The 27,234-nt window shown below is 45.5% G+C and overlaps 2 protein-coding genes across 5 annotated transcripts in view; one reads left to right on the top strand and one right to left on the bottom strand.

Annotated features, from left to right (window-relative positions):
- The window catches only part of MTRES1 (mitochondrial transcription rescue factor 1), a 49,226-nt gene extending 48,972 nt beyond the window's left edge, over positions 1-254 (bottom strand). Inside the window, exon 1 of the mRNA XM_010389770.2 lies at positions 231-254. Within this exon, the coding sequence (XP_010388072.2) occupies positions 231-254 (24 nt within the window). The remainder of the gene's footprint in view (positions 1-230) is intronic.
- A 20,891-nt stretch (positions 255-21,145) lies between these two features.
- On the top strand, positions 21,146-26,948 carry CD24 (CD24 molecule). 4 transcript variants are annotated; one of them, XM_030929069.1, is made up of 3 exons: positions 21,146-21,404; positions 22,034-22,210; positions 24,950-26,948. In XM_030929069.1, exons 2-3 carry the CDS (start codon positions 22,142-22,144, stop codon positions 25,115-25,117), a joined length of 237 nt encoding a protein of 78 aa, XP_030784929.1. In that variant the 5' UTR covers positions 21,146-21,404; positions 22,034-22,141; the 3' UTR covers positions 25,118-26,948. The 4 variants fall into 4 exon arrangements, with proteins under 4 accessions (XP_030784929.1, XP_030784928.1, XP_030784927.1 ...); XM_030929068.1 differs by having other exon boundaries at positions 21,313-21,640; XM_030929067.1 differs by lacking the exon at positions 21,146-21,404 and adding an exon at positions 21,438-21,636.
- Positions 26,949-27,234: the final 286 nt, after the last annotated feature.

Raw genomic sequence — 27,234 nt, forward strand, 5'->3', positions numbered from 1 at the left:
GGACTACAGGCGCCCACCACCATGCCCGGCTAATTTTTTTGTATTTTTTTAGTAGAGACAGGGTTTCACCATGTTAGCCAGGATGGTCTCGATCTCCTGACCTCGTGATTCACCCGCCTCAGCCTCCCAAAGTGCTGGGATTACAGGCATCAGCCACCACGTCTGGCCTACCCTGAAGGATTTTAAACAGAGCAATGAAATGATCAGATTTGCATTTTGGAACTACTTACCTGGGCAGCAATGAAAAAGGGCATCACTGCCGGGCGCGGTGGCTCACGCCTGTAATCCCAGCACTTTGGGAGGCCCAGGCGGGTGGATCATGAGGTCAGGAGTTTGAGACCATCCTGGATTACAGGGACAGAAACCCTGTCTCTACTAAAAATACAAAAAATTAGCCGAGCGTGGTGGCGGGCACCTGTAGTCCCAGCTACTCGGGAGGTTGAGGCAGGAGAATGGTGTGAATTAGGCAAGTTAGGATTAAGTTTGGCTGTTCATGGCAGAAATCCCAAAGTAAAAGTGGCTTAAACAAGAAAGAAGTCTATTTCCTCCTTATGTAAATGTTGGCAGGTCAAAGCGAATATGGCGGCTCCACAATCATCAAAGATCCTACCTTTTTCTTCTGCCATGATCTTATGGTCCAAAATTGCTACTGCAGCTTCAGTCATCACATCTGCATTTTAGCTAGTAGGAAAAAGAAAAGGGGATAAAAAAATTTCTTTGCAAAGACCATTTCTGTTTATCTCCAGTTGGCCAGACCTTAGATACATAGCTATACCTTGCTACAAAGGATGCTGGGAAATGTAGTCTTTTCAGGGTGGCAGTTTCTTCCCTTAAAGATTGAGAGTTTTATCATTATGGAAGAAAGGAAAAGCAAATATTGGAGGACAAGGGGCAATCAGCAGTCTTTGCCAGTGGATTTGATGTTTGGTCTTGGATCCTATGTTTAAAACGAGTGCCATGAATGATTCTGAAATGTGTCTAGGATTAAGAACTACCACAAAGACAATGGAGAGCCACTGAGTATTTTGGAATGGAGGAGTGAATAAATATCACTATTAAAAAAAAAAAAAAGATGGCCGGGCATGGTGGCTCATGCCTGTAATCCCAGCACTTTGGGAGGCTGAGGCGGGCGGATCATGAGGTCAGGAGATAGAGACCATCCTGGCTAACCCGGTGAAACCACGTCTCTACTAAAAATACAAAAAAATTAGCCAGGCATGGTGGCGGGCGCCTGTAGTCCCAGCTCCTCGGGAGGCTGAGGCAGGAGAATGGCGTGAACCCGGGAGGCAGAGCTTGCAGTAAGCCGAGATAGCGCCACTGCACTCCAGCCTGGGTGACAGAATAAGACTCCGTCTCAAAAAAAAAAAAAAAAAAGACAAGGTAGTCTTGTTCATTTGGAATATATGGTTTTTACGTTTGTTTGTTTTATTTTGTTTTATTGTTATTGTTTTGAGACAGGTTGTTTTGTCCCCCGGCTGAAGTGCAGTGGCACAATCAGAGCTCACTGTAGCCTTGATCTCCTGAGCTCAAGCAGTCCTCACATCTCAGCCTCCCAAGTAGCTGGGACTACAGGCATGAGACACCATGTCTGGTCGAGGTTTCATTATGTTGCCCAGGTTGGTCTTGAACTAATGGATTCAAGTGATCTTCCTGCCTTGACCTCCCAAAGTGGTAGAATTACGGGCGGGAGCCACCATGGCTGGCCAGAACATGTTTTTAAGGAGGAATGAGAGGTTGAGAGACATGTTAGGAAGCAACTGTGAAAGTATTCAAATAAGCCTGGCTGAGCTGGCTCATGCCTATAATCCCAGCATTTCGGGAAGCTGACATGGGAGGAATACTTGAGTCCAGGAGTTCAAGACCAGCCCGGGCAACATAGGAGACCCTATCTCTTCAGAAAAAAAAAAAAAAAAAAAAAAAAAAAAATTAACCAGGCATAGTGGCACATGCCTGTGGTCCCAGCTACTTGGGAGGCTCAGATGGGAGGATTGTTTGTGCCTGGGAAGTTGAGGCTGCAATGAGCTGTGATCACGCCACTGCACTCTAGCCCTTGTGACAGAGCAAGACCCTGTCTCAAAAAAAAAAAAAAAAAAAATTAAAATATGATAGAATAATAATTGAAGTCTAAGACAACAGAAAAGAACTATTTAAAAAAATGACTGCAGCCAGGTATGGTGGCTCACGTCTGTAATCCCAACACTTTGGGAGGCTGAGGCGGGTGGATCATGAGGTTAGGAGATCGAGACCATCCTGACTAACACGGTGAAACCCCGTCTCTACTAAAAATATAAAAAATTAGCCCGGCGTGGTGGCAGGCGCCTGTAGTCCCAGCTACTTGGGAGGCTGAGGCAGGAGAATGGTGTGAACCCAGGAGGTGGAGTTTGCAGTGAGCAGAGATTGTGCCACTGCACTCCAACCTAGGCGACAGAGCGAGACTCCATCTACAAAAAAAAACAAAGATTGCAGGCTGTGGTGGCTCACATCTGTAATCCGAGCACTTTGGGAGGCCGAGGTGGGCAGATCACCTGAGGTCAAGAGTTTGAGATCAGCCTGGTCAACATGGTGAAACCATGTCTCTACTAAAAATACAAAAATTAGCCAGACCTGGTGGTGCTCACCTGTAATCCCAGCGACTTGGGAGGCTGAGATAGGAGAATCGGTTGAACCCAGGAGGTGGAGGTTGCAGTGAGCCAAGATTGCGCCACTGCACTCCAGCCTGGGTGACAGAGTGAGACTTTGCCTCAAAAAAAAAAAAAAAAAAAAAGACTGCAAACGGAAGCAAAGATGCATGAGGATTAAGACACTGCAACATTCAATGCTTGAACAACTAAAATAGGAAAAGCAGCATGTTTATGAAAGGAAAGGGGACACTTGCTGTTAGAGAATGTTGAGCCAAGGATGAAAGGGGAATATCAGAGAGAAACATCCAGGAGGCAGGTGGTGACGTGGAGCTGGAAATTCCAATGAGAAACTGGCACAGGTTTTTGGGCTGTCCTTAGAGAGGTGACAGGAGAAAGCATGAGAAGAGAGACATGAATATGTCTTGTGGACAATGGAAGCAAGTGCAGACCTGTATATGTAATTAATTCTTGCTTTTTTTTATTTTTAATTTTTATTTTTATTTATTTATTCTTTTTAAATAGAGATGGAGTTTTGCCATGTTGCCCAGGCTGGTTTTGAACTCCTGGGCTTAAGCAATCTGCCCGCCTTAGCCTCCTAAAGTATTGGGATTATAGGTGTGAGCCACTGCACCCAGCCAATACTTGAATTGAGTTTGGGGTGGTACAGGAAGAGCTGGGAAGAACTGGAGTGAGCCACTGGCTTCGGGGGGAAGCTCAGGTTTTAGTGAGGAATGAGGTCCATCTGCAGACTCCTTTTCAGACTGCCAGTCATGCTCAGGGGGCAGATCCTCCCTCCACAGGGGTTTCTCACATAATCAGTCAAGTGGGAAACTGGAGAATTGCTTGGAAAATATCCCCATCTGTGTCCCTGCTCTGAGCCTCCTGTTACTGGTAAAATGGCATGCAGGGAAACGGATCAATTCTTTCTGTTGACTGGCCTAGAGTGGTCCTGCTGTGAGTCAAAAGGAAAGGTGTAAGAGTATTTACCAAGATGTCTTCCTGGGAGCCCTCTGATGTTACAGTCACCCGACCTTTCAGTAAATGGCCTTTATTTAACTATTTCTCTCAGCCTACAGGACTTGCCCATTAAGTCAGGGAAAGTATAAAGTAGAATTGTGAAAATAAATGCAAAGCCCATTTTCCAGCCTCTGCTTGGATCCAGGTTTAAAATAATACTGGCCAGGTGTGGTGGCTCATGCCTGTAATCCTAGCACCTTGGGAGGCCAAGGTGGATAGATCACCTGAGGTTGGGAGTTTGAGATCAACCTGGCCAACATGGTGAAACCCTGTGTCTACTAAAAATACAAAAATTAGCCGGGTGTAGTTGTGCATGTCTGTAATCCCAGCTACTCGGGAGCCTGAAGAATGAGAATAGCTTTTTTTTTTTTTTTTTTTTTTTTTGAGACGGAGTTTCGCTGTGTCGCCCGGGCTGGAGTGCAGTGGCGCGATCTCGGCTCACTGCAAACTCAGCCTCCCAGGTTCCCGCCATTCTCCCGCCTCAGCCTCCGAGTAGCTGGGACTACAGGCGCCCGCCACCTCGCCCGGCTAGTTTTTTTGTATTTTTAGTAGAGACGGGGTTTCACCTTGTTAGCCAGGAGGGTCTCAATCTCCTGACCTCGTGATCCACCCGCCTCGGCCTCCCAAAGTGCTGGGATTACAGGCTTGAGCCACCGTGCCCGGCCGAATGAGAATAGCTTTAATCCGGGAGGTGGAGGTTGCAGTGAGCCGAGACTGTGCCACTGCACTCCAGCCTGTGTGACGGGAGGGAGACTCCATCTCAAAAATAAATAAAAATAAAATAATAGCAATACATTCTTTATCTATTAGAGATGACAAGGCTTGGTTTGGTGGCTCACATCTGTAATTTTAGCACTTTGGGATGCCCAAACAGGTGGATCTCTTGAGCCCAGGAGTTCAAGACAAGCCTGAGAAATATAGAGAGACTCCATCTCTGCAAAAAATACAAAAATTCACCAGGTATGGTGGTACATGTCTGTAGTTCTAGCTACTTGGGAGGCTGAGGAGGGAGGATCACTTGAGCCTGGGAGGTGGAGGTTGCAGTGAGCCAAGATTGTGTCACTGCACTCCAACCTGGCTGACAGAGGGAGACGCTGTTTCAAAAAATAAAACAAACAATAGGCTGGGCGCGGTGGCTCATGCCTGTAATCCCAGCACTTTGGGAGGCCGAGGTGGGAAGATCACCAGGTCAGGAAATCGAGACCATCCTGGCTAACACAGTGAAACCCCATCTCTACTAAAAATACAAAAAATTAGCCGGGCGTGGTAGCGGGCGCCTGTAGTCCCAGCTCCTCAGGAGGCTGAAGCAGGAGAAGGGCGTGAACCCGGGAGGCGGAGCTTGCAGTGAGCCGAGATCGCGCCACTGTACTCCAGCCTGAGCAACAGAGCAAGACTCTGTCTCAAAAAAACAAACAAAAACAAACAAAAACAAACAATAACAACAACAAAAAGAAATAATAAAATGTTCTTAACCTACCATACCTTTATGCTTCTAGTTCTTTTGAGATTGAATTCTTTATAGAGACACATGATTGCTAACACTAGTGTTTGGTGTTTGTAATTCCCCAGATCTCTGGGTTTGGATGATACAGAGTAACACTGTTCAATATGGCAGCCACTAGCCAGTGGCTATTGAGTACTTGAAATGGGGCTGCTCTGACTTGAGATATGTTGTAAATGGAGAACACACAGAACTGTAGATCTCAAAGATTAATATGTGTATTAGACAGACTCTAAAATGACTCCCAGTAATTCCTGCCTTCCGGTATTCACACCTCTGTGGAATCTCCTTCCCGAGTGTGGGCAGGAATGGCGATTTGCTTCTAATCAGTAGAATACGACAAAGATGATGGGATGTCACTTTCATGATTATGTTACATATGATTGTAGCTTCCATCTTGTTAGAAAAAATGATTATGTTACATTACTGTAGCTTCCATCTTGTTAGAAAACTTTCTCGTTTTAAAAAACATTTTAAAAAAATGTTTATATTTTATTTTTATTTATTCTTTTTTTTTTTTTTTTTTGAGATGGAATCTCATTCTGTCACCCGGGCTGGAGTGCAGTGGCGCGATCTCGGCTCACTGCAACCTCCGCCTCCCAGGTTCAAGTGATTCTCCTGACTCAGCCTCCTGAGTAGCTGGGATTACAGGTGCCCACCAGTATACCCAGCTAATTTTTTGTATTTTTAGTAGAGATGGGGTTTCACCATGTTGGCCAGGCTGGTCTCAAACTCCTGACCTTGTGATTCGCGCCCCCCCCTTGGCCTCCCAAAGTACTGGGATTATAGGCGTGAGCCACTGTGCTTAGCCTTTGTTTTTTTGAGACAGGTTCTCACTCTGTCCCCCAGACTGGAGTACAGTAGCATGATCGCAGTTCATTGCAACCTCTGCCTCCTGGGTTGAAGTGATCTTCCCATATCAGCCCCCACAGTAGCTGAGACTACAGGCACATGCTACCATGCCTGGCTAATTTTTTTTTTTTTTTTTTTTTGAGACAGAGTTTCAAAACTCTGTTTTGAAGAGTCTCACTTTGTCACCCAGGCTGGTGTGCTGTGGTGCAATCACAGCTCACTGTAGCCTTGAATTCCTGGGCTCAATCGATCATCCCACCTCAGCCTCCTGAGTACCTGGGACTACAAGAGTGTGCCACTGTGCCCACTTTTTTAAATAATTTGTAGAAACAAGCTCTCCCTATGTTACCCAGGCTGGTCTCAAACTGCTGGGCTCAAGTGATCCTCCTGCCTTGGCCTTCCAAAGTGTTGGGATTACAGGTGTGAGCCACCATGCCCAGTGCAGACTCTATTGATTTATCCCTTGCTGGCTTCCATGAGCTCATTCACCACATAGAAAGGCCCACATGGAGGAGAACTGAGAGTGGCTTCCAGCTGACAGTCACCAGGGAAACTGAATCCTGCCAACAACCATGCAAACTTGGAAGTGGATCCTTCTCTAGTTAAGCCTCAGATGAGACCTCAGCCCTGGCTGACACCTTGATTGCAGCCTTTTGAGAGACTCTTACACAGAGGACTGAGCTAAGCTCTATCCTGATTCCTGACCCACAGAAACTGTGAGATAAGCTGCTAAGTTTGTATTAATTTATTATTATTATTATTGTTATTATTATTTTTTTTTGAGACGGAGTCTCGCTGTGTCGCCCACGCTGGAGTGCAGTGGCGCGATCTCGGCTCACTGCAAGCTCCGCCTCCCGGGTTCCCGCCATTCTCCCGCCTCAGCCTCCGAGTAGCTGGGACTACAGGCGCCCGCCACCGCGCCCGGCTAGTTTTTTGTATTTTTTTTTAGTAGAGACGGGGTTTCACCGTGTTAGCCAGGAGGGTCTCCATCTCCTGACCTCGTGATCCACACGCCTCGGCCTCCCAAAGTGCTGGGATTACAGGCTTGAGCCACTGCGCCCGGCCTGTATTAATTTATTATATACTGCAATAGCTAACTAATGTTGTGCCAAAAAAGAATGTAAACTATCTCATCAATAATTAATATTGATGACTTGTTGAATAATATTTTTAATATTTGAGTTAAATACAATATTTTGTCAGACTTAATTTTATCTATTTCTTTTTACTTTTTTATGTGGCTACTAGAAAATTTAAAATTTACTTATTTATTTATTTTTGAGACAGAGTCTTGCTCTGTTGCCCAGGTTGGAGTGCAATGGCACGATCTCAGCTCACTGCAACCTCCACCACCCTGGTTCAAGCAATTCTCCTGTCTCAGCCTCCTCAGTAGCTGGGATTACAGGCACCCACCACCAAGCCCGGCTAATTTTTTTATTTTTAATTTTTTTTTTGTAGAGATGGGGTTTCACCATGTTGCCCAGGCTGGTCTGGGATGCCTGAGCTCAGGTGATTTGCCCACCTCGACCTCCCAAAGTGGTGGGATTACAGGCATGAGGCCTGGTGCCCGGCTGAAAATTCAAAATGTAAAATCTGTGGTTTGCATTGTATTTCTATTGGCAACATTGGTATAGATCTCCAAGGAGACAAGAATTTCATGTAGCTTATGTAGCCCAGCATACTAAAGGGAGTTGGCAATCGCATCCTTAGCATCACCTCTCACTTACTAGGGCATGCTATGCAAACAGAAAATACTCTACCACTTCTGGAAAAGAATGTTTCACTCCTTTTTAAGTTGGGTGAAGCTGTTGTTTAATCTTTTGCCCAAAGGTGAAATCTGCAGTCTTCTTACTTTTGGATACCACTTTCAGGGTTTAATTTGTTTCAGATTAACAGCAGGTGGCAGATGCAATAAAAGGGGGAAAAAATTGCAAATTAAGCATGATATTTTGAATTTCCTTATTTGCTACAGCAGCTACACATTCAGGGAATAAATGCTAATTATTTTGAATTATTTGTTTATGCATTGTCAAATGTTTGCCTTTTACTGATTAATGCTCCACAACTTACACTAAATCCTTTGTGGCTAATTAATAAAGTTGTAGTGGCATGACTAGTGACTCTGAACTCTAGAGGACTCTTTCGCACAGGACCCCACTACCCCAATCCCCTGGCAATTGCTGCTGTCCAAAGCAACTGATGCTAATGTGGGTTGCTACAAGCCTCCAGTGTGTTAGGACAGAAAAAAAGTGTTGAGAATAACTTTAACTGAGACATTTGGGTGCTCAGGGAAGGGTAACTAGTTGTTGCGCCTTTAAATTTAAACCAGCATTTTAAAATCAATCTTCCTTCCTTCCTTCCTTCCTTCCTTCCTTCCTTCCTTCCTTCCTTCCTTCCTTCCTTCCTTCCTTCCTTCCTTCCTTCCTTCCTTCCTTTTCTTTCTTTCTCTTTTTGAGATGGAGTCTCACTGTATCATCCAGGCTGAAGTGCAATGGTGCAATCTCGGCTCACTGCAACCTCTGCCTTCTGGGTTCAAGCAATTCTCCTGCCTCAGCCTTCAGAGTAGCTGGGATTACAGGTGCACACCAAGCCCGGCTAATTTTTGTAGTTTTAGTAGAGACAGCGTTTCACCATGTTGGCTAGGCTGTTCTGGAACTCCTGACTCAGGTAATCTGCCCACCACAGCCTCCTAAAGTGCCGGGATTGCAGGCATGAGCCACCACGCCTCGCCTGTACCTTTCTTTAGAGGAGAGTTTGAGAAGTTTAGGGAAGAGTAAGGAACTTCCAGCAGCAATGCCACTCAGTATCTTCTCTATTGTCTCAAGCAATTTAGCCAGCAAAACAAAACAAGTAACCACAAAACAATGCTGTTTGATATTACTTCATCCAAGTACTTTCCCAAGTGTGTATCAAACATTCCTTCACACCACATATAGAATTCTCAAGAAAGAAGAATTTTAAAGAAAATATTGCCTTCATATTATTTCTAGTGGTGCTTTCAGGCCCCTTGGAGACTGGCACACTGGGCACTGTTTGGTAGTCTTCACTCTTAATTTGACTCTGGACAGTCAGGTGTGCAAGATCCTCACTCAGGTGAATCTCTCATGAACACGTTCCTTTTTTTTTTTTTTTGAGACAGAATTTTGCTCTTGTTGCCCAGGCTGGAGTGCAATGGTGCGATCTCGGCTCACTGCAACCTCCATTTCCGAGGTTTAGGCAATTCTCCTGCCTCAGCCTTCCAAGTAGCTGGGATTATAGGCACGCGCCAATGCACCTGGCTAATTTTGTATATTTAGTAGAGATGGGATTTCACCATGTTGGCCAGGCTGGTTTCGAACTCCTGACCTCAGGTGATCCACCTGCCTTGGCCTCCCAAAGTGCTAGGATTACAGGCGTGAGCCACTGTGCCTGGCCACATGTTTTGTTTTTCTTTTCTTCTTTACTTATTTTTATCCTTTTCTTTTTTGCCTCCTAGCCAGTGGATTTCAAACATTTTTTTTTTTATATATATTTTAAGATTAGGTTCAGGGGATAGGTGGGCAGGTTTGTTAAATTGGGTAAACTGCTTGTTGCTGAGGATTGGCATACAAATTATCCTGTCACCAAGGTAGTGAGCCTATTATCCCATAGGTAGCCTTCTAACCCCCACCCCTCCTTTTCCTCCTCCCTCAAGCCATCCCCAGTGTCCACTAACATGGGTTTTTGTTTTGTTCCGTTGTATTTTGTTTTTTGAGACAGTCTCGCTCTGTTGCTGAGGTTGGAGTGCAGTTGCCCAATCATGGCTCACTGCAGCCTTGACCTTCTGGGCGCCAGTGATCCTCCCACATCAGCCTCTCAAGTAGCTGGGACTACAAGCACACTCTCCCACACCTGGGTAATTTTTTTTTTTGGGGGACGGAGTTTTGCTCTGTCGTCCAGGCTGGAGTGCAGTGGTGCGATCTCAACTCACTGCTACCTCCACCTCCTGGGTTCAAGCGATTCCACTGCCTCAGGCTCTTGAGTAGCTGGGACTACAGGCATACACCACCATGCCCGGCTAAGTTTTTGCATTTTAGTTAAGGCAGGGTTTCACCATGTTGGCCAGGATGGTCTTGATCTCTTGGCCTCGTGATCCATCCGCCTCAGCCTCCCAAAGTGCTGGGATTACAGGCGTGAGCCACCGCGCCTGGCCTTGGCTAATTAAAAAATTTTTTTAACTTTTATTTTTAGTAGGAAAGAAGTTTTGCTGTCTTTTCCAAGCTGGTCTCAAACTTCTGAGCTCAAGCAATCATCCAACCTTGGCTCACCAAAGTGCTGGGATTACTGGCATGAGCCACGGACCCAGCTCTGACAAACATATTTATTGAAGGTAATTAAAGGCCAGGCGCCCGTGGCTCACACATGGGGTCTCAGCACTTCGGGAGGCTGGGGTGGGTGGATCCATTGAGTTCAGGAGTTTGAGACCAGCCTGGCCAACATAGTGAAACTCCATCTTTACAAAAAATACAAAAATCAGCCCTGTGTAGTCGCGCATGCCTGTAGTCAGCCACTCGGGTGGCTGAGGTGGGAGGATCACTAGAGCCCAGAAGGTGGAGGTTGCAGTGAGCCATGCCTGGGCTACTGCACTCCAGCCTGGGCGACAAAGTTAGACTTTGTCTCAAAAAATAAAATGAAATAAAATATATATATAAAAAACTCAGAATACAGCATTTAAAAAACTAAAAAAAAAAAAAAAAGTGGTTAAGAGGACTGAGTTCATGTTTCAGGGTACCATATTCTGTGGTCACACTGTGTATTATAAAATTTCAAAACAAAAGAGGTGTTCCTGGCCCAGCCAAGTTCCAGTATATATTCAGAGGAGTTTACATGCAGAACAGTTTTAGCCTATGTACGTAAGACTGGTTATAGAGAGACCAGCAGACCTCTACATCTTCTGATCTCACCTTCATGCATGTAGATTTTATCATGTGCCCAGTGAAAATTTCAGGACCTGGACACGTGTTCTGACTCTCCTGGAAAAGACTGCATCTCTGTCTGCTTTGCAGCCTGACTGCAGTGACTTGATTCTACATCCTTCGGATGATTAGGCTCTATTGATCTAACCAAGAGACACCTGGGTCTAGTTTGTCCTCACCCTGAGTGCACTCTGACATGTGTCACTCCTACAGATGGGCAAAATGTATAACGAACAATTTAATTCATAAAAGGAGAATCCAAATGGCAAATAAATATCTGGAAAAAAAGGTTAATCTCATTGATAGTAAAAATACAATTAAAAATGAAATCTTTATCACACCACTGCACTCCAGCCTGGGTGACAAAACGAGACCCGTTTCAAAATAAATAAATATAAAAATGGAATCTTTTTCTTCTATGAAATTAAAAAAATATATTTTGCATTATAATTCTCATAGTTAGCAAAGGTTTGTGAATTAGACAATCTTCCACACTGCTGTTGTGAGTGTACATTTCTGGAGGACAATCTGGCAGTTTACATCAAGACCCACACTTTCAATGTACATGACATTTTCTAATTTATGTATTATTATTATTTTTATTCAATTAATTTTTTTTTTGAGGCAAAGTCTCACTCTATTGCCCAGGCTGGAGTACAGTGGTACAGTCTCAGCTCACTGAAACCTCTGCCTCTCAAGTTCAAGCTATTCTCCTGCCTCAGCCTCCTGAGTAGCTGGGATTACAGGCACACACCATCACGTCGAGCTGATTTTTGTATTTTTAGTAGAGATGGGTTTCACCATGTTGGCCAGGCTGGTCTTGAACTTCTGACCTTAGGGGATCTGCCTGCGTAGCCCTCCCAAAGTGCTAGGATTATAGGTGTGAGCCACTGTGCCTGCCCTATTAATTTTTATTTTATTTTTTTGAGACAGAATTTTTTGAGACAGGATTTTTATTTTACTTTTTTGAGACAGGCTGAAGCACAGTGGTGCGATCTTGCCTCACTGCAGCCTCGACCTTAGAAATGTATTCTAGGAAAATAACCAGAAACAAAAGCAAAACATGTGTATAACAGTGTTTCTTATGAGATTATTTACAATAAGAGCAACTGTCCAAATAAAAAAATATTGTATAGTCATTATAAAGTGTTTTTAGAAAACATGTAATGACCAATAAAAATACAGTAAAACCTGGCAAAAACTTTTTCCTAAGATAATGCAAATTCAGATTGGCTACCATCCTCACCAGATCCCCTTCTCTAATGAGATACACTAAAGAAAACTCTTATCTTCTAGGATGTGGGGAATGCAGAAAGAGGACAAGGAGAGTTGGGGAAAACAGAAATCCCTTCTCAAAAGCAAGGAAGCAGGGAGTTCTGCCCCAGGGTTCTCCTAGCTCCACAAGATTCCAAGCCTTGCCACTGTGGTCCTGAAGGTCCTGTCAACCCTGAACCCAGAATCACCTCCACTGATATGTGGTGCAGATAAATGCCACCAGGGGCCTCAAACTGAAGCCAGGATCTGGTTGGATCTGGATATTGCAGAAATCCTGGCTGACCACCTGCATAAGTCATCCCAGATATTTCATTAACTTTGTAGGAATGTGACCACTAATTTTGTGATTTTTTTTTTTAATGTTTTCTATTACGTAAAAAAAAAAAAAAAGCAAGATAGAAAACTTTATAGGCCTGGCTCGGTGGCTCATGCCTATAAGCTCAGTGCTTTGGGAGGCCAAGGCAGGCAGATTGCTCAGATTGCCTGAGTTCAGGAGTTCAAGACCAGCCTGAGCAACATGGTGAAACCCTGTCTCCACAAAAAAAAAAAAAAAAAAAAAAAAAAAAAAAATTAGCTGGGTGTGGTAGTGCACGCCTATAGTCCCAGCTACTTGGGGGGCTGAGGCAGGAGGATAGCTTGAACCCAGGAGGTTGAGGCTGCAGTGAGCTGAGATTACACCACTGTACTTTAGCCTGGGTGACAAAGTGAGACCCTGTCTCAAAAAAATAAAATAAAAATAACATTTGCTCCTACTTCAGCAAAACAAACAAGCAAACTCTCTTTCTCTATATATATGTGAAAAGAATATATTTTAAAATGTTATTAGTGATTGCCTCTGATTCGTGGGCTGTGGGTCATTTTATTTTTTAAAAATTTATCCTTATTTATTTATTTATTTATTTTATTCCAGATAGGGGTCTTGCTATATTGCCCAGGCTGGTCTTGAACTCCTGGGCTTAAACAATCCTCCCACCTCGGCATCCCAAAGTGTTAGAATTACAGGCATAAGCTACCATCCCAGACCTGTCTATGGGTAATTTTAATATTTTAATTTTAATATTTTTATTATGCTTTTCTGCATTTTCCAAATTTTTTTTCTTTTTTTCCTTTTTCTTTTGAGACAAGGTCTCACTCTGTCACCCAGGCTGGAGTGCTGTGGCACAATCACTGCTCACTGCAGCCTCAACATCCTGTGCTCAAGTGATCCTCCTGCCTCAGCCTCCCAACTACAGGCATGTGGGACCAACCCAGCTATTTTAAAAATTTTTTCATAGAGATAGGGCCTACTTATGTTATCCAGGCTGGTATTGAACTCCCAGGCTCAAGGAGTCCTCCTGCATTGGCCCCCTAAAGTGCTCGGATTACAGGTGTGAGCCACTACACCCAGACCAAATTTTTCTCTACTGCACGTGTATTACTTTTATAATATGAACAATAAAAAATATACAAAAGAACACCGAAGGCTGGGCATGGTGGCTCACGCCTGTAATCCCAGCACTTTAGGAGGCTGAGGTGAGTGGATCACCTGAGGTCAGGAGTTCAAGACCAGCCTGGCCAACATGGCGAAACCCTGTCTCTATTAAAAATACAAAAAAATCAGTCGGGTGTGGTGGCAGGTGCCTGTAACCCCAGCTACTTGGGAGGCTGAGGCAGGAGAATTGCTTGAGCCTGGGAGGTGAAGGTTGCAGTGAGCCAAGATGGTGCCATTGCACTCCAGCCTGGGAGACAGAGCGAGACACCTCAAAAAAAAAAAAAAAAAAAAAAAAAAAAACAAAACAACAACAACAAACAAAAAAACACAAAACATATATATATATAAAGTTTTTTCTTTTATAAAAGTGGAGACAGGGTCTTGCTATGTTCCCAAGGCTGGTCTCAAATTCCTGGCCTCCAGTGCTCCTCCTTGCCTTGGCCTCCCAAAGTGCTGGGATTAGAGGCGTGAGTCACCATGCCTGGCCAAGGTTTTTCTTTTTTAACTCTGAGATCTACATACGAATATGTGGTTCACAACAGAGAAGTCCTTATTCAACCTAGCTAATTAAATTCATGTGCTCTCCTTTTATTGGCTGACTATTACAGAATGCTTTTTCCTCAGAGTGGCATCTTAAAACTATATTGAATAAGATGTCAGCCAGCATCTGCTTTCGATATTATTGAGAGGAATCTTGGAACAAGTATGTTAACAGATTTAAAAAGGATTTCACGAAGTCTGAAAATGTGATCGCTGTTTCAAGTTCAATGTAACATTTCATTAAGTATACCATTGTGAGGCCTGGCACGGTGGCTCACGTCTGTAATCCCAGCACTTTTGGAGGCCGAGGCGGGTGGATCATGAGGTCAGCAGTTCGAGACCATCCTGGCTAACACGATGAAACCCTGTCCCTACTAAAAATACAAAAAAAAATTAGCCGGGTGTGAGCTGGGCGTGGTGGTGGCATGCGCAGGTAGTCCCAGCTACTCGGTAGGCGGAGGCAGGAGAACTGCTTGAACCTGGGAGGCGAAGGTTGCAGTGACCCGAGATCGAGCCACTGCACTCCAGCCTGGATGACAGAGCGAGACTCCATCTCAAAAAAAAAAAAAAAAAAAAAGTATACGGGTATAAAATATACATATACTTTCCCACTTTTCCAATTTCATTATTTCCCAGCAAAGAATCATTCAGGGTCTGCCTGCAAATGGCAAATGATGTAGCACTTCTGTGGTCTGAAGACTCTTCTAGGAGGTAGAAGTGGGATTTCACTTCTGCTAGAACTTAATTACTTCAATTAAGCCTGGACTCTGCCTCCTGCACAGGGGTGGAAGGGGGGTCTTAGAAAGGTCCTTTTTATGGGGCGAGCCCACCCAACTCAGGCCATTCTCTGAGGCAAACTCTGCCCACCAGAAGCTTTCTTCCCCCATAGACTATAACTTGAGGCTCCGGAAGGAAGAACAAAATGTGGAAACTGATGCTATGCCAAATGATTTCTCATGATTTTTTCTGCAGCTGGGTTCTTAATTTTTCTTCACTTTTACTGAAAGATTTTTTGTGTGTGCCATCTGGACTGAGAGAATTTGGTCTCACAGTTGTCATAGGATGGATGAATTGGGGCAAACTCATATTTCTGCTTGAGAACTCGCCAGTGATGGAAGGAGGGCTCCTGATGAGGAGGAGGGCGATTCTGAGGCCCCAGGGGCTGGAGAGAGTTCCTTTCCACCTATTTGCTTTGTGGGAGTTGGGAAGGTAAAGGACACAGAATATATTGACTTATTTACTTATTTAAATTCCTTTATTTGTGAATGAGTGATGGTACAAGCTAACGTAATGAAAAACGTATCTCATTCGCTTCTGTCCTGGCCACACAGTTTCTCTCCTCAGTGGCCAAGACAATTTCTTGTGTTATCTCTTTGGAAATATTTTCTCTGTCAGGCTTCTGTTTTTGTTTTTTATTCTTAAAATTTATTATTTATTTATTTTTTGAGACAAGATCTCGTTCTGTGCCCAGGCCAGAGAGCAGTGGTACCACCTTAGGTCACTGCCGCCTCACACTCCTGAGCTCTAGCAATCCTCTTGCCTCAGCCTCCTAAAGTGCTGGAATTACAGGTATGAGCCACCCCTGGCCAGTTTTGGTTTTTTAAACACAAAGTACCTTACTGTACACACTGCTATGTATCTTGCTTTTTTCACTGAAGAATTTATCTTGGATTTCCCCTATAGTATAGATTATGTTCCTTTATTTTTAATGACTTCATAATATTTCATGATATAACTGCTGCAACAAATCCCTGAACATATGTTATTCTGCATTTGTAGAAGTTTATCTGTAGGTTAAATTCTTTTTTTTTTTTTTTTTTTTGAGATGGAGTCTCATCTCTGTCACCCAGGCTGGAGTGCGGTGGCACGATCTCGGCCCACTGCAACCTCTGCCTCTTGGGTTCAAGCAATTCTCCTGTCTCAGCCTCCCAAGTAGCTGGGATTACAGGCATGTGCCACCATGCCTGGCTAATTTTTGTATTTTTAGTAGAGACAGGGTTTCACCACGTTGGCCAGGCTGGTCTCGAACTCCTGACCTCAGGTGATCTGCCCGCCTCGCCCTCCCAAAGTGCTAGGATTACAGGCGTGAGCCACTGTGCTCGGCCAGGTTAAATTCTTAAAATAAGGAGAATGTGCATTTTTAATATTGAGATATGTCAAATTCCTTTCCATAATCCCATCAGCATCGATGAGAAAAATTTTTCTTACATCCTTGCCAACACAAGGGAGACACCGAATTTAAATTCTGGCCAAAGAGATTAAGAGTTGCTTCTTTATTTTATTTCAAACACCACAGGATACTTAGAGGTAAGCATCCTATTATTCAATTTGCATCTGAAAACAGTCACAATTCTTTGTCTTTACATTGGTTTTCTGGTCTCAATGAGGCTTAAGATAATTTGAGTGACTCTACAGGGGGAAAAAAGAACTAATAGTCAAAGAAAATCATCGTGGTTTATTAGCTTTATAAGGATTCCAAAATGCAGGGCTTTTTACATTCAGCACAAGAGTTGTTTTTGTCTTCCTGACAGTGAGCCCGTAGGGTCCCAGTGGCCAGCAGGGGGCAGCATGTACACACAGAGAGTCCGGCTGGGACGCCACCAGCTGATTCAACATACTGCAGCTACTGGACCTAGGACCTCATCAGTCAGAAATGCAAACTCACTTTGTTACCTTTACTGCCTTCTCATGGTTGGCAGTGAAGCACGAATCTCGACTAAAAGACCAGGATAAATGGAAATATTCAGTGCCAACCAAGTGCAGGGTGGCACGGAATTAAGAGGGAATAAGAGGGCTGGGTGCAGTGGCTCACGCCCAAATCCCAGCACTTTGGGAGGCCGAGGCGGGCAGATCACGAAGTCAGGTGTTCCAGACCAGCCTGACCAACATGGTGGAACTCCCTCTACTAAAGATACAAAAATTAGCCGGGTGTGGTGGTGTGCGCCTGTAGTCCTAGCTACTCAGGAGGCTGAGGCAGGAGAATCACTTGAACTCGGAAGGCAAAGGTTGCAGTGAACCCAGATCACACCACTGCACTACAGCCTGGGCGACAGAGCGAGACTCCGCCTCAAAAAGAAAAAAAAGAGTATTATGAACACAACTAAGAATAGCATCATGTTGTAGAATAGAATTTAAATTAAATATTTGGTTATTCCAGCCCCTATTTGTGCTATAAAGCACAGAAGGAACACCTTTATTGGATTCACATTATATTTCATACCTATTTTGCCAAAAAGTGCTAAAAATGTCAACTAGTTAACCCCTGAGTCTTCTGTTCCTCTAGAAACAGGATTTATTATTTTATCTTAAAAAGCAAATGAACCTGTTTCCTTAATATTAGTCCATTCAACCAGCAAATACTGATTGCATGCCAGGTGCAGTGGGTATTGGGTAGACAAGATATAGCCTTTTGGGAGGTTAAGGCAGGAGAATGGCTTGAACCAGGGAGGTGAAGGTTGCAGTGAGCCACTGCACTCCATCCTGGGTAATGGAGTGAGACCCTGTCTAAAAAAAAAAAAAAAAAAAGAGAAAGTGGTGGTGCAGGATTCAAATCCAGGTCTGACCCCAGAATCTACCATGTTCTGTGCCAGTCTGGTCTGAGGTCTGCACTTAGAAATTGTAGGCATTGGCCGGGCGCGGTGGCTCAAGCCTGTAATCCCAGCACTTTGGGAGGCCGAGACGGGCGGATCACGAGGTCAGGAGTTCGAGACCATCCTGGCTAACACGGTGAAACCCTGTCTCTACTAAAAAATACAAAAAGCTAGCCAGGCGAGGTGGCTGGTGCCTGTAGTCCCAGCTACTCGGGAGGCTGAGGCAGGAGAATGGCGCAAACCCGGGAGGCAGAGCTTGCAGTGAGCTGAGATCCGGTCACTGCACTCCAGCCCGGGTGACAGAGTGAGACTCCGTCTCAAAAAAAAAAAAAAAAAAAAAAAAAAAGAAAGAAAGAAATTGTAGGCATTGTCCGGGCTTGGTGGCTCACGCATGTAATCCCAGCACTTTGGGAAGCTGAGGCAGGCGGATCACCTGAGGCCAGGAGTTCGAGACCAGCCTGGCCAACATGGTGAAACTCCGTCCCTACTAAAAAAATACAAAAATTAGCCAGGCATGGTGGCAGGTGCCTATAATCCCAGCTACTCAGGAGGCTGAGGCAGGAGAATCGCTTGAACCCAGGAGACAGAGGCTGCAGTGAGCCAAGTTTGTGCCACTGCACTCCAGCCTGGGAAACAAGAGCGAGACTTCATCTCCAAAATAAAATAAAATAAAAAAAAGATATTGTAAGCATTGCTCCTCCCTCAGTATACCTCAGAAGAGAACCAGCATCAAATGAGGGAGTTTTTCATACTACCTTATGAAAGCTATGAAAACTGAAAGTTATAACTTTTCACACATACATCAATTTATGCAATCAATCTGTTTCAAAATCATTCTATGCCACACTTTCTCTACAAAATGGAAATTGGCTATGTGTCTCAACAAAAAGTTCAGGATAACTGGTAAGAGTCTCAATTTGGTTTAGTGGCATGAGTTATTACTGGCTAAGTTTTTTTTGTTTTGTTTTGTTTTGTTTTTTGAGACAGAGTCTCTCTCTGTCGCCCAGGCTGGAGTACAGTGGTGCAATCTCGGCTAACTGCAACCTCCGCCTCCTGGGTTCAAGCGATTCTCCTGCCTCTCCGCCTCCTGAGTAACTGGGACTACAGGTGTGTGCCACCATGCCCAGCTAATTTTTTTGTATTTTTAGTAGAGACAGGGTTTCATCATGTTAGCTAGGATGGTCTCGATTTCTTGACCATGTGATCTGCCTGCCTCGGCCTCCCAAAGTGCTAGGATTATAGGCGTGAACCACCGCGCCCAGCCATGGCTCAGTTTTTATTAGCAAAAAACTACGAAAAACCAGGAGAAGCAGATGAATAATAGGAAGAAAGAATCACAAACCAAAAGAACTGCAAAGGAAAAATCAGGCAGTTTTCTTGAGTTTCTAGCTGTACAGGAAACAGGGTAGGGTGGAAACCTGTAGAGAAGTTTCTTACCTGGGTTGGGCCTCCAGTTGTCAAAGACCTGGGCAACACCTCCAGTAGGATGCCCAGGGGGAGCTCCTGGGCAGAGGTGAAGGGCTTTGCTCTGTGAATTATCCAGTCTCATTAGTTGGTGATGAAATGGTTCACAAAACACAGATCCCAAGTGCCTTGCCAGTTTTGGGAATTATTTGGAGACTGATATTCTTTTACGTATCACACAGCGGCAGAGAAGGTAATTACCTTCTAGTTCCTGGCACCTTCAGTGGAAGAGTAAATATTAAGTGAGAGCTACTACTCTGAGGCAGGCAGTATTCTAACACTAATATATACAATAACTCTTTAATAACCAATTAGTAATGATGTTATTATCTCCATTTTATAGATAAAGGAACTGAGGCTTTTTTGTCTCCAGCAAAATTAGCAGAGCCACGGTTTGAACTCTGGCAGTCTGTCTTTAGAGGCTGTCTTATTCTAGGAATACCACTAGTTAGTTCAACAAGCAGCTTGTGGAGGACATACTATGCTCCCTGCCTTGGAACCCGGCACTCCTGAGTCACAAACAGTCCATATTTTCACCCGGAAAAGGAATGGAGAAGCTGGGCCAGAGTATTTATTCTTTCTTTCTTCCTTTTCTTTTTCTTCCTTTCCTCCCCTCCCTCCCTCCTTCCTTCCCTCCCTCCTCTCTCTCTCTCTCTCTTTCTTTCCTTCATGCAGAGTTTTGTTCTTGTTGCCCAGGCTAGAGTGCAATGGCCTGATCTCTGCTCACTGCAACCTCCACCTCTCAGGTTCAAGCTATTCTCCTGCCTCAGCCTCCCAAGTAGCTGGGATTACAAGGTATGAGCAACGATGCATGGCTAATTTTGTATTTTTAGTAGAGACGGAGTTTCACCATGTTGGTCAGGTTTGTCTCGAACTCCTGACCTCAGGTGATCCACCCGCCTCAGCCTCCTAAAGTGCTGGAATTACAGGCGTGAGCCACCACGCCCGGCCAAAGTATTTCTATATAATGTGGTACCCTGTTAAACAGGAAAGTCCACTTGTGGTCGACAGAAATTCTTGTGTTCCCAAGCACATCTTAAACGTGCTTGGAAAGTTACTGAGCTAAAGTGACTGACCTTCAAGGCACAAACCGATTCAGTCACTATTCAGTCAACAGACCCATTGCAGATTTCATTGTCGCTTTGCTTCCCTGAAACTTACTTTGTTTTAATGAGACTGTTCTGAAAAAGTGAAATTTAAACAAATTTAGAATCTTCCTACTCTGTGGTTTGCTTTAAAGACTGAAAAATGCTTGGGCTAAACCTTAAATAAAAAGATCAAGTCTTGCAATTAAAAGTTGAACCAAAAATGCTAACGAGAGTGTTCTGCAAAAGTGAAATTTAAACAAATTTTCAACCATACTAGGTTTGGTCTCTGCTGTTTGCTTTAGAGACTGAAAAACACTTGGGCTAAACCTTCAATAAAAATATTAAGTCTTGCAATTAAAATTTAAACTCAAAATACTCCACCAGTAAAATTACTTCAACTTTTATTGTGTGCTTGAAAGTTTTCACAAGATGGATAGGAAAAAAGTATTCCACCAAAATCTAAAGAGTAATGACGAATCTCCTCTTTGTGCCAGTTCATTAAATTGCCTAACGGCAACTACGGATAAGTAAATGCCTTTAACCCGAACGGTTTTGCTCTTTAAACGAATGACGGGCAACAGAGACCGAAAAAGTGTATCCCCAGGAATTCGAGAGGGACGATGAATTGTAATGGTACCGCCAAGAGGGGAGGCTCCTGCCCCCTGAATAGAACCAGGGAGCAGAGCCGCTCCGGGTGGGCGGTAGGGGCTTCAGGGCCGCGGAGGGGATCCCCTCAGGGCGGGCCGTCTCCTCGCCCGCCGCAGGCAAGAGCGCGGGGGACCAAAACCCTGTAGTTTGCAGCGTCCGGCAGCGGGTCAGCGCCCAGCGAGCGGCTCCCCAGCTCCCGGGAGGATGCGGACCCGGGACGCCCCTGTGAGCTCGCTGCGCCTGGCTGACACGAGGCGCTCAAAAAACAAAGCAAGGACTTCGGGGAGGGCGCGGCCGCGGGGCCGAGCGCGCAGATCGCTCCGGACCCGGGCACCGCCGGCGAGACGCGCCGACCAGCAGGGAAGGGTTCGCGCTAGGCGGCGCCCGGGTCCAGTCGGCCAGGGTGAGCGTCCGGCCCGCGTCCCCGCCACGCCCGCTGCGTTCCCCTTTCCTCTGCGGCGGGCGGAGAGATAACCCCGCCCGAGGAGCCCCGGCGCCCGCCCCCCATGCGGGTCGCACTGGAATTCGCAGCCCCTCTCGGGTCTCCGGGGCACATTTTGCAGTCTGGGTGGCAACGCACTTGCTCCAGGACCAGCTGCTGCCCCGCCGCGGCGGAGGCGCGGACTTTTCTTTTGGGGGGTAAGATGGCAGGTCCCGGGAAACAAAGGAAACTTGGGCCCGGCCCCCAGCGCGGCGTGTGTGGCTCGCGTGTGTGCCCCGGGTCCTGTGTGGAGTCGCTGGGCGCCGGTGCCAGCCTGCCCGCAGCCCGGAGCCGGCGCGGGGAAACCAGCCGGGTAACAGCAGCCGGCGGCGTCCGCCCACCTGCGGCGGCGCCCGCCCGGGGGGCTCCCTCGCGGGCCGGACCGGCGGCGGCGGTGACGGTGGCGGTGGCGGTGGCGGCGGCGGGGGAGGGGGCGCGGGGAGCCCAGAGCAGGGCGGGGAAGGCTGGGAGGCGGCGGGCGGCGGCGGAGGGGAGCCGGGGTGGGCGGGCGGCGCCACGTCACGGCTATTGTGGCTGTCCTGGTATATAAGGTCCCGCTGGCTCGCCGCGCTCCCCACCTTGCCTGCGCCCGCCCGGAGCCAGAGGTTCTTCAGGCACCCAGCATCCAGCGAGACGCGCAGCGCACCGACGGAGGGGACATGGGCAGAGCAATGGTGGCCAGGCTTGGGCTGGGGCTGCTGCTGCTGGCATTGCTCCTACCCACGCAGGTGAGGCCCTGGCGCCCGGCGGGGCTCGAGGGCCGTGCCCGGGGTGGGGGCGGGGGAGATGGACCAGGTCCCGGGGGACCGTCCTGCGCCCCTACTTCGGGCCACAGACAGGGACCGGGAGAGAATCTTGCTTAGCTGACCAGGGGAGAGGGCCATGTGGACCCCATTTTTCCACTCCCTTGCGTGCTGCCCCCCCGGTCCCACGGCCCTGGGAACAATGCAGCTCCGCGCGCGGGCTGAGAGGACTCTGCCCCACCCCAGGTTCCACGCTGTCCCTTCCCAGGCGGCCAGGTGCCTGCTTCCCACTTTCACCCAGAGGCCCGAGGTGCCCGCAGGGATTAGCGCCTGGAGAGCTCAGGCTCCCGGGCGACGTCGTCCCTGGGTCCCCTGAGGACCCGCTTCCCACTTCTAGTGTCTTCGCGCTCCCCGAGCTCTACACAAAGAGAGGCGACCGTCCCTTTCGGGGAGGACTGCTCACGCCCATCCTCCACCCTCGCAGTTGGATTGGGGATCCCGGAGAAGCTACGGCTATCTGGCTCTTTTTAAATCCCAATCCAGGGAGGTTCGGCGCTGGAGCCGAGGCGGGGACCCTCTCCTGACGCTGCGCTCTCTGCGAGGCAATCTTTCACGTCCATTGCTTGTCATCTTAGGATCCCCATGTTATTTTAGCCCAGATTGGCTAGTTCTGGGGAGGCAGCATGGTGGGACGATTCTGTCCCGAGTCCCCGCCAGGCTTTGTCCGGGTCGCCGCTACCAGCGCCTTCTCCCCAGACCCTCTATCCGGGGAATCTCGCCCCGGGTGCGGGTACCGGGGACCGCGCATAGCTGCCTCGAGGGTGAATGGATGCACGGTGCCGGCGAGGGAGACCGGGGGCTGGGCCTGGGAGACCCTAGCGGGGGCGGGGGCGAAGAAGGTACGTTTGTCTGGGGCAGTTCGGGTTTGGAGGATGGGAGTGATGGCGCTCCAGCGCCTTCGGTTGGGGTTAATAGAGGACTGTCTTTGGGGCTTCTCCCCCAAAAGTTGGGCGCGCTGGGTCCTCCGTCCCCAGACATCGAACGTCTGGGCTCACCTGGGAGTGCAGCCTGAAAATGTGGAGCGCTCTTCCCCACCGCGGGCCGGGTAACCGTACCCTATTGTCTTCTCCCAGTCCGCTGCGCTCCCAAGCCTTCCTCAATTCTTTGATGGGGGAGGGGCGCGGCCGCGAGAAATCGGCCCCCTCCACTCCCCGCCCCATCTTCTCTCCCACCAGATTTTTTCCTCCAACACTGTGAGAAGTTTTAATAATGCGAATAAATCTAGCTTGGGAGAGAAAATTTTGTTTAGTGTCAGTTTAATAAATATAAATTTTTGTTGGTATAGAGGATCTTTAGATCCTCAGATTGATACACCGGGTTTTAAAAAGAAAATATCACCTGCTGCACTAAAACTAATTGTATGAATAAAGAACAGGTTACTTTCAGGGATCCCAAACAAGGTATCCAAAACAGGCACCCTGTTTTAAGTAAATTACCATATTAATGCTTTTCTTTATTGGGAGTGCCGTTTCCTGATGGGACACACTAAATCTTGCACACAGTAGGTGCTCAATAAATAAATTTGACTTGATACAGATTTTTTTGTTGTTGTCACTAATCTATTTTGGATAGAATTTGTACATTTCTTTAGTCAATATTTGTTTAATGACCTTATGGATTTTACAACAAAAGGAGCTGGTGCTGATGTAGGAGGGCTTTATCTTTGGATTAATAGGCAGCCAAATGTACATGGGGCCCAGACTCTCGCCTGGTGCCATGTCCTCCCTCCCGCCTGTAATCAGAAGCCCTTGTAAACCCTCCCTTGCAGTGAGGGCTGAAAACTCCGATCTGCCTTTGTTCCATGACAAAGGAGAGATTATCACGTGCCCTACTGGACTGTGCATTTCGTGGCTTGAAAAATCAGTGGTGAATGATGCCACTCAGACGCTGGGACACTGGGAGAACCTTGGTTCTTGGCCACAGCACTGAACTTAGTGACCAGTGAGGCTGCTGCTGGTGAAACTTAACACCATACCCTCTCGTTGTCTTTTGTGAAATCGTTCCGACCTCATGGTGTTTTCTTAAAGTCATTCTGCCTTAAAGGAAAGACTCATTTTCTCTTTCAATTTAACACAAATATTGTGGCCATTTTTTAGAAGAATTATTTCAAATTTCAAGGGAGAAGATAAGACTGCAGTTCCCCCTTAAGGAAAAGGCTAAGTTTCCAAGGCTGTATTAAATGAGTATGTGAAAGTTACCCAGCAAATCCAGGATAGACACTGACCCAATTAATTCTAGTTCCATAAGTCTCAGTTACAATATTTAAAAATCCCCATTTTTTTGTGCAACTTTAAAATCTCTCCCTTTCTGGGAAAATAGACCTTATTGCAATGCCATTAAGTCAATATAATCTTGGAAACCGAATTAGTTAACTTGGTCCTTTTTTCCTTTGCAAAGAAATAAAAACAAGAGTTATAGTTATTGAATAACTTTTTTGTTCTTGTTGCCACTTGGCATTTTTGAGGCATCTCTAGGTAGTTTGTTTTGAAACTAAAGAGAATGACCTTGGTGGGCTGAGCAAGAATTTAGAATTTAATGATGTTGGGTAAGAACAATGGTAAGAGAGCAATCTAAGAATATATCACCTACTTGAATTTTATATTAGAGTATGCGGAGGTAGCTGTGATGTGGAAATTTATCCATGTAACTTTTTATGTATTTTAGATTTATTCCGCTGGAGTGACTTCTACACCACTTTCAAGTACCTCCTCCCAGAATACTTCGACTACCCCGAATCCAGCTAATACCACCACCAAGGCGGTTGGTGGTGCCCTGCAGTCAACAGCGAGTCTCTTCGTGGTCTCACTCTCTCTTCTACATCTCTACTGTTAAGAGACTCAGGCCAAGAAACATCTTCTAAACTTCCCCATCTTCTAAACCCAATCCAAATGGCGTCTTGGCAAGGAAAAACAGGTCTTCATTGAATCTACTAATTCCACACCTTTTATTAACGCAGAAAATGTTGAGAATCCCAAATTTGATCTGCTTGAAGAACATGTGAGAGGTTTGACTAGATGATAGATGCCAATGTTAAATCTGCTGGTGTTTCATGTACAAGATGAAGGAGAGGCAACATCCAAAATAGCTTAAGACATGATTTCCTTGAATGTGGTTTAAGAAATATGGACACTTAATCCTACCTTGAAAATAAGAATAGTAATAAAGGATGTGATTGTGGAATGGAGATTCAGTTTTCATTTGGTTCATTAATTCTATAAGGTCATAAAACAGGTAATATAGAAAGCTTCCATGATTCTATTTATATGTACATTAGAAGGAACTTCCAGGTGTTACTGTAATTCCTCAATGTATTGTTTCGACAGCACTAATTTAATGCTGATATACTCTAGATGAAATTTTACATCGTTGAACTATTGCTGTTCTCTTGGGAACTGAACTCACTTTCCTCTTAAGGCTTTGGATTTGACATTGCATTTGACTTTTTACGTAGTAATGGACATGTGCCAGGGCAATGATGAATGAGAATCTATCCCCAGGTCCAAGCATTCTGAGCAACTTTTGATTATCCATATAGAGTCAAATGGTAGGCATTTCCTATCATCTATTTCCATTCAACAAGAGCACTACATTCATTTAGCTAAACAGATTCCAAACAGTAGAATTCTATTGACCGTGATTAATTTCAAAATACTTTTTATTATTATTATTATTTTTTAGATGGAGTCTCACTTTGTTGCCCAGGCTGGAGTGCAGTGACATGATCTCAGCTCAGTGCACCCTCTGCCTCCTGGGCTCAAGCAATTCTCCTGCCTCAGCCTCCCAAGTAGCTGGGATTACAGGCATCTGCCACCATGCCCGGCTAATTTTTGTAATTTTACTGGAGACAGGGTTTCACCATGTTGCCCAGGCTGGTTTCGAACTCCTGACCTCAGGTCATCCACCTGGCTTGGTCTCCCAAAGTGCTGGGATTATAGGCTTGAGACCCCGCACCCAGCTGTCAAAATGCTTTTTATATCTGCATATGTTGAATACTTTTTACAATTTAAAAAAATGATCTGTTTTGAAGGCAAAATTGCAAATCTTGAAATTAAAAAGGCAAAAATGTAAAGGAATCAAAACCGTAAATCAAGTATTTGGGAAGTGAAGACTGGAAGCTAATTTGCATTAAATTCACAAAAACTTTTGTACTCTTTCTGTATATACTTTTTTTCTTTAAACAGTTGTGGATCAGAATAGCCACATTTGGAACACTTTTGTTATCAGTCAATATTTTTAGATAGTTAGAACCTGGTCCTAAGCCTAAAAGTGGGCTTGATTCTGCAGTAAATATTTTACAACTGCCTCAACACACAGAAACCTTTTTAAAAATAGACACTCCCCGAAGTCTTTTGTTCGCATGGTCACACACTGATGCTTAGATGTTCCAGGAATCTAATATGGCCACAGTAGTCTTGATGACCAAAGTCATTTTTTTCCATCTTTAGAAAACTACATGGGAACAAACAGATTGAACACATCTGAAGCTACTGTGTGTGTGAATGAACACTCTTCTGCTTTATTCCAGAATGCTGTACATCTATTTTGGATTGTATATTGTGTTTGTGTATTTATGCTTTGATTCATAGTAACTTCTTATGTTATGGAATTGATTTGCATTGAACACAAACTGTAAATAAAAAGAAAGAAATGGCTGAAAGAGCAATCTTGCATTTTAAGTTTTTCCAGTATGAGGAATACTTTGTGGGTAATCATGGTTCTATGAGCCTGTTAAAATTTTTAAAAATAATTAACAAATTTTTGGGATTTTTTTTGGAGAGACAGGGTTTTACCATATTGTCCAGGCTGGTCGTGAACTCCTGGGCTCTAGTGATCTTCCTGCCTTGTCCTCCCAAAGTGTTGGGATTACAGGCATGAGCCACCACTCCTGGCCCCAAGTCTGTTAATTTAAACCATAGGGATATACCTCAGTATTTTTCTTTTTCTTTCTT

Source organism: Rhinopithecus roxellana, chromosome 4 (assembly GCF_007565055.1).
Source record: "Rhinopithecus roxellana isolate Shanxi Qingling chromosome 4, ASM756505v1, whole genome shotgun sequence".
NCBI classification, from domain to species: Eukaryota; Metazoa; Chordata; class Mammalia; order Primates; family Cercopithecidae; genus Rhinopithecus; species Rhinopithecus roxellana.

What these genes read in the sequence shown, in the direction of transcription:
- CD24 (XM_030929067.1), top strand. Translation starts at nt 21,508, where the DNA reads ATGCGGGTCGCACTGGAATTCGCAGCCCCTCTCGGGTCTCCGGGGCAC. An exon ending in AGGCGCGGACTTTTCTTTTG is followed by an intron (nt 21,637 to 22,033) that starts GGGGGTAAGATG and finishes CTGGTATATAAG; the next exon opens with GTCCCGCTGGCTCGCCGCGC. An exon ending in CATTGCTCCTACCCACGCAG is followed by an intron (nt 22,211 to 24,949) that starts GTGAGGCCCTGG and finishes TATGTATTTTAG; the next exon opens with ATTTATTCCGCTGGAGTGAC.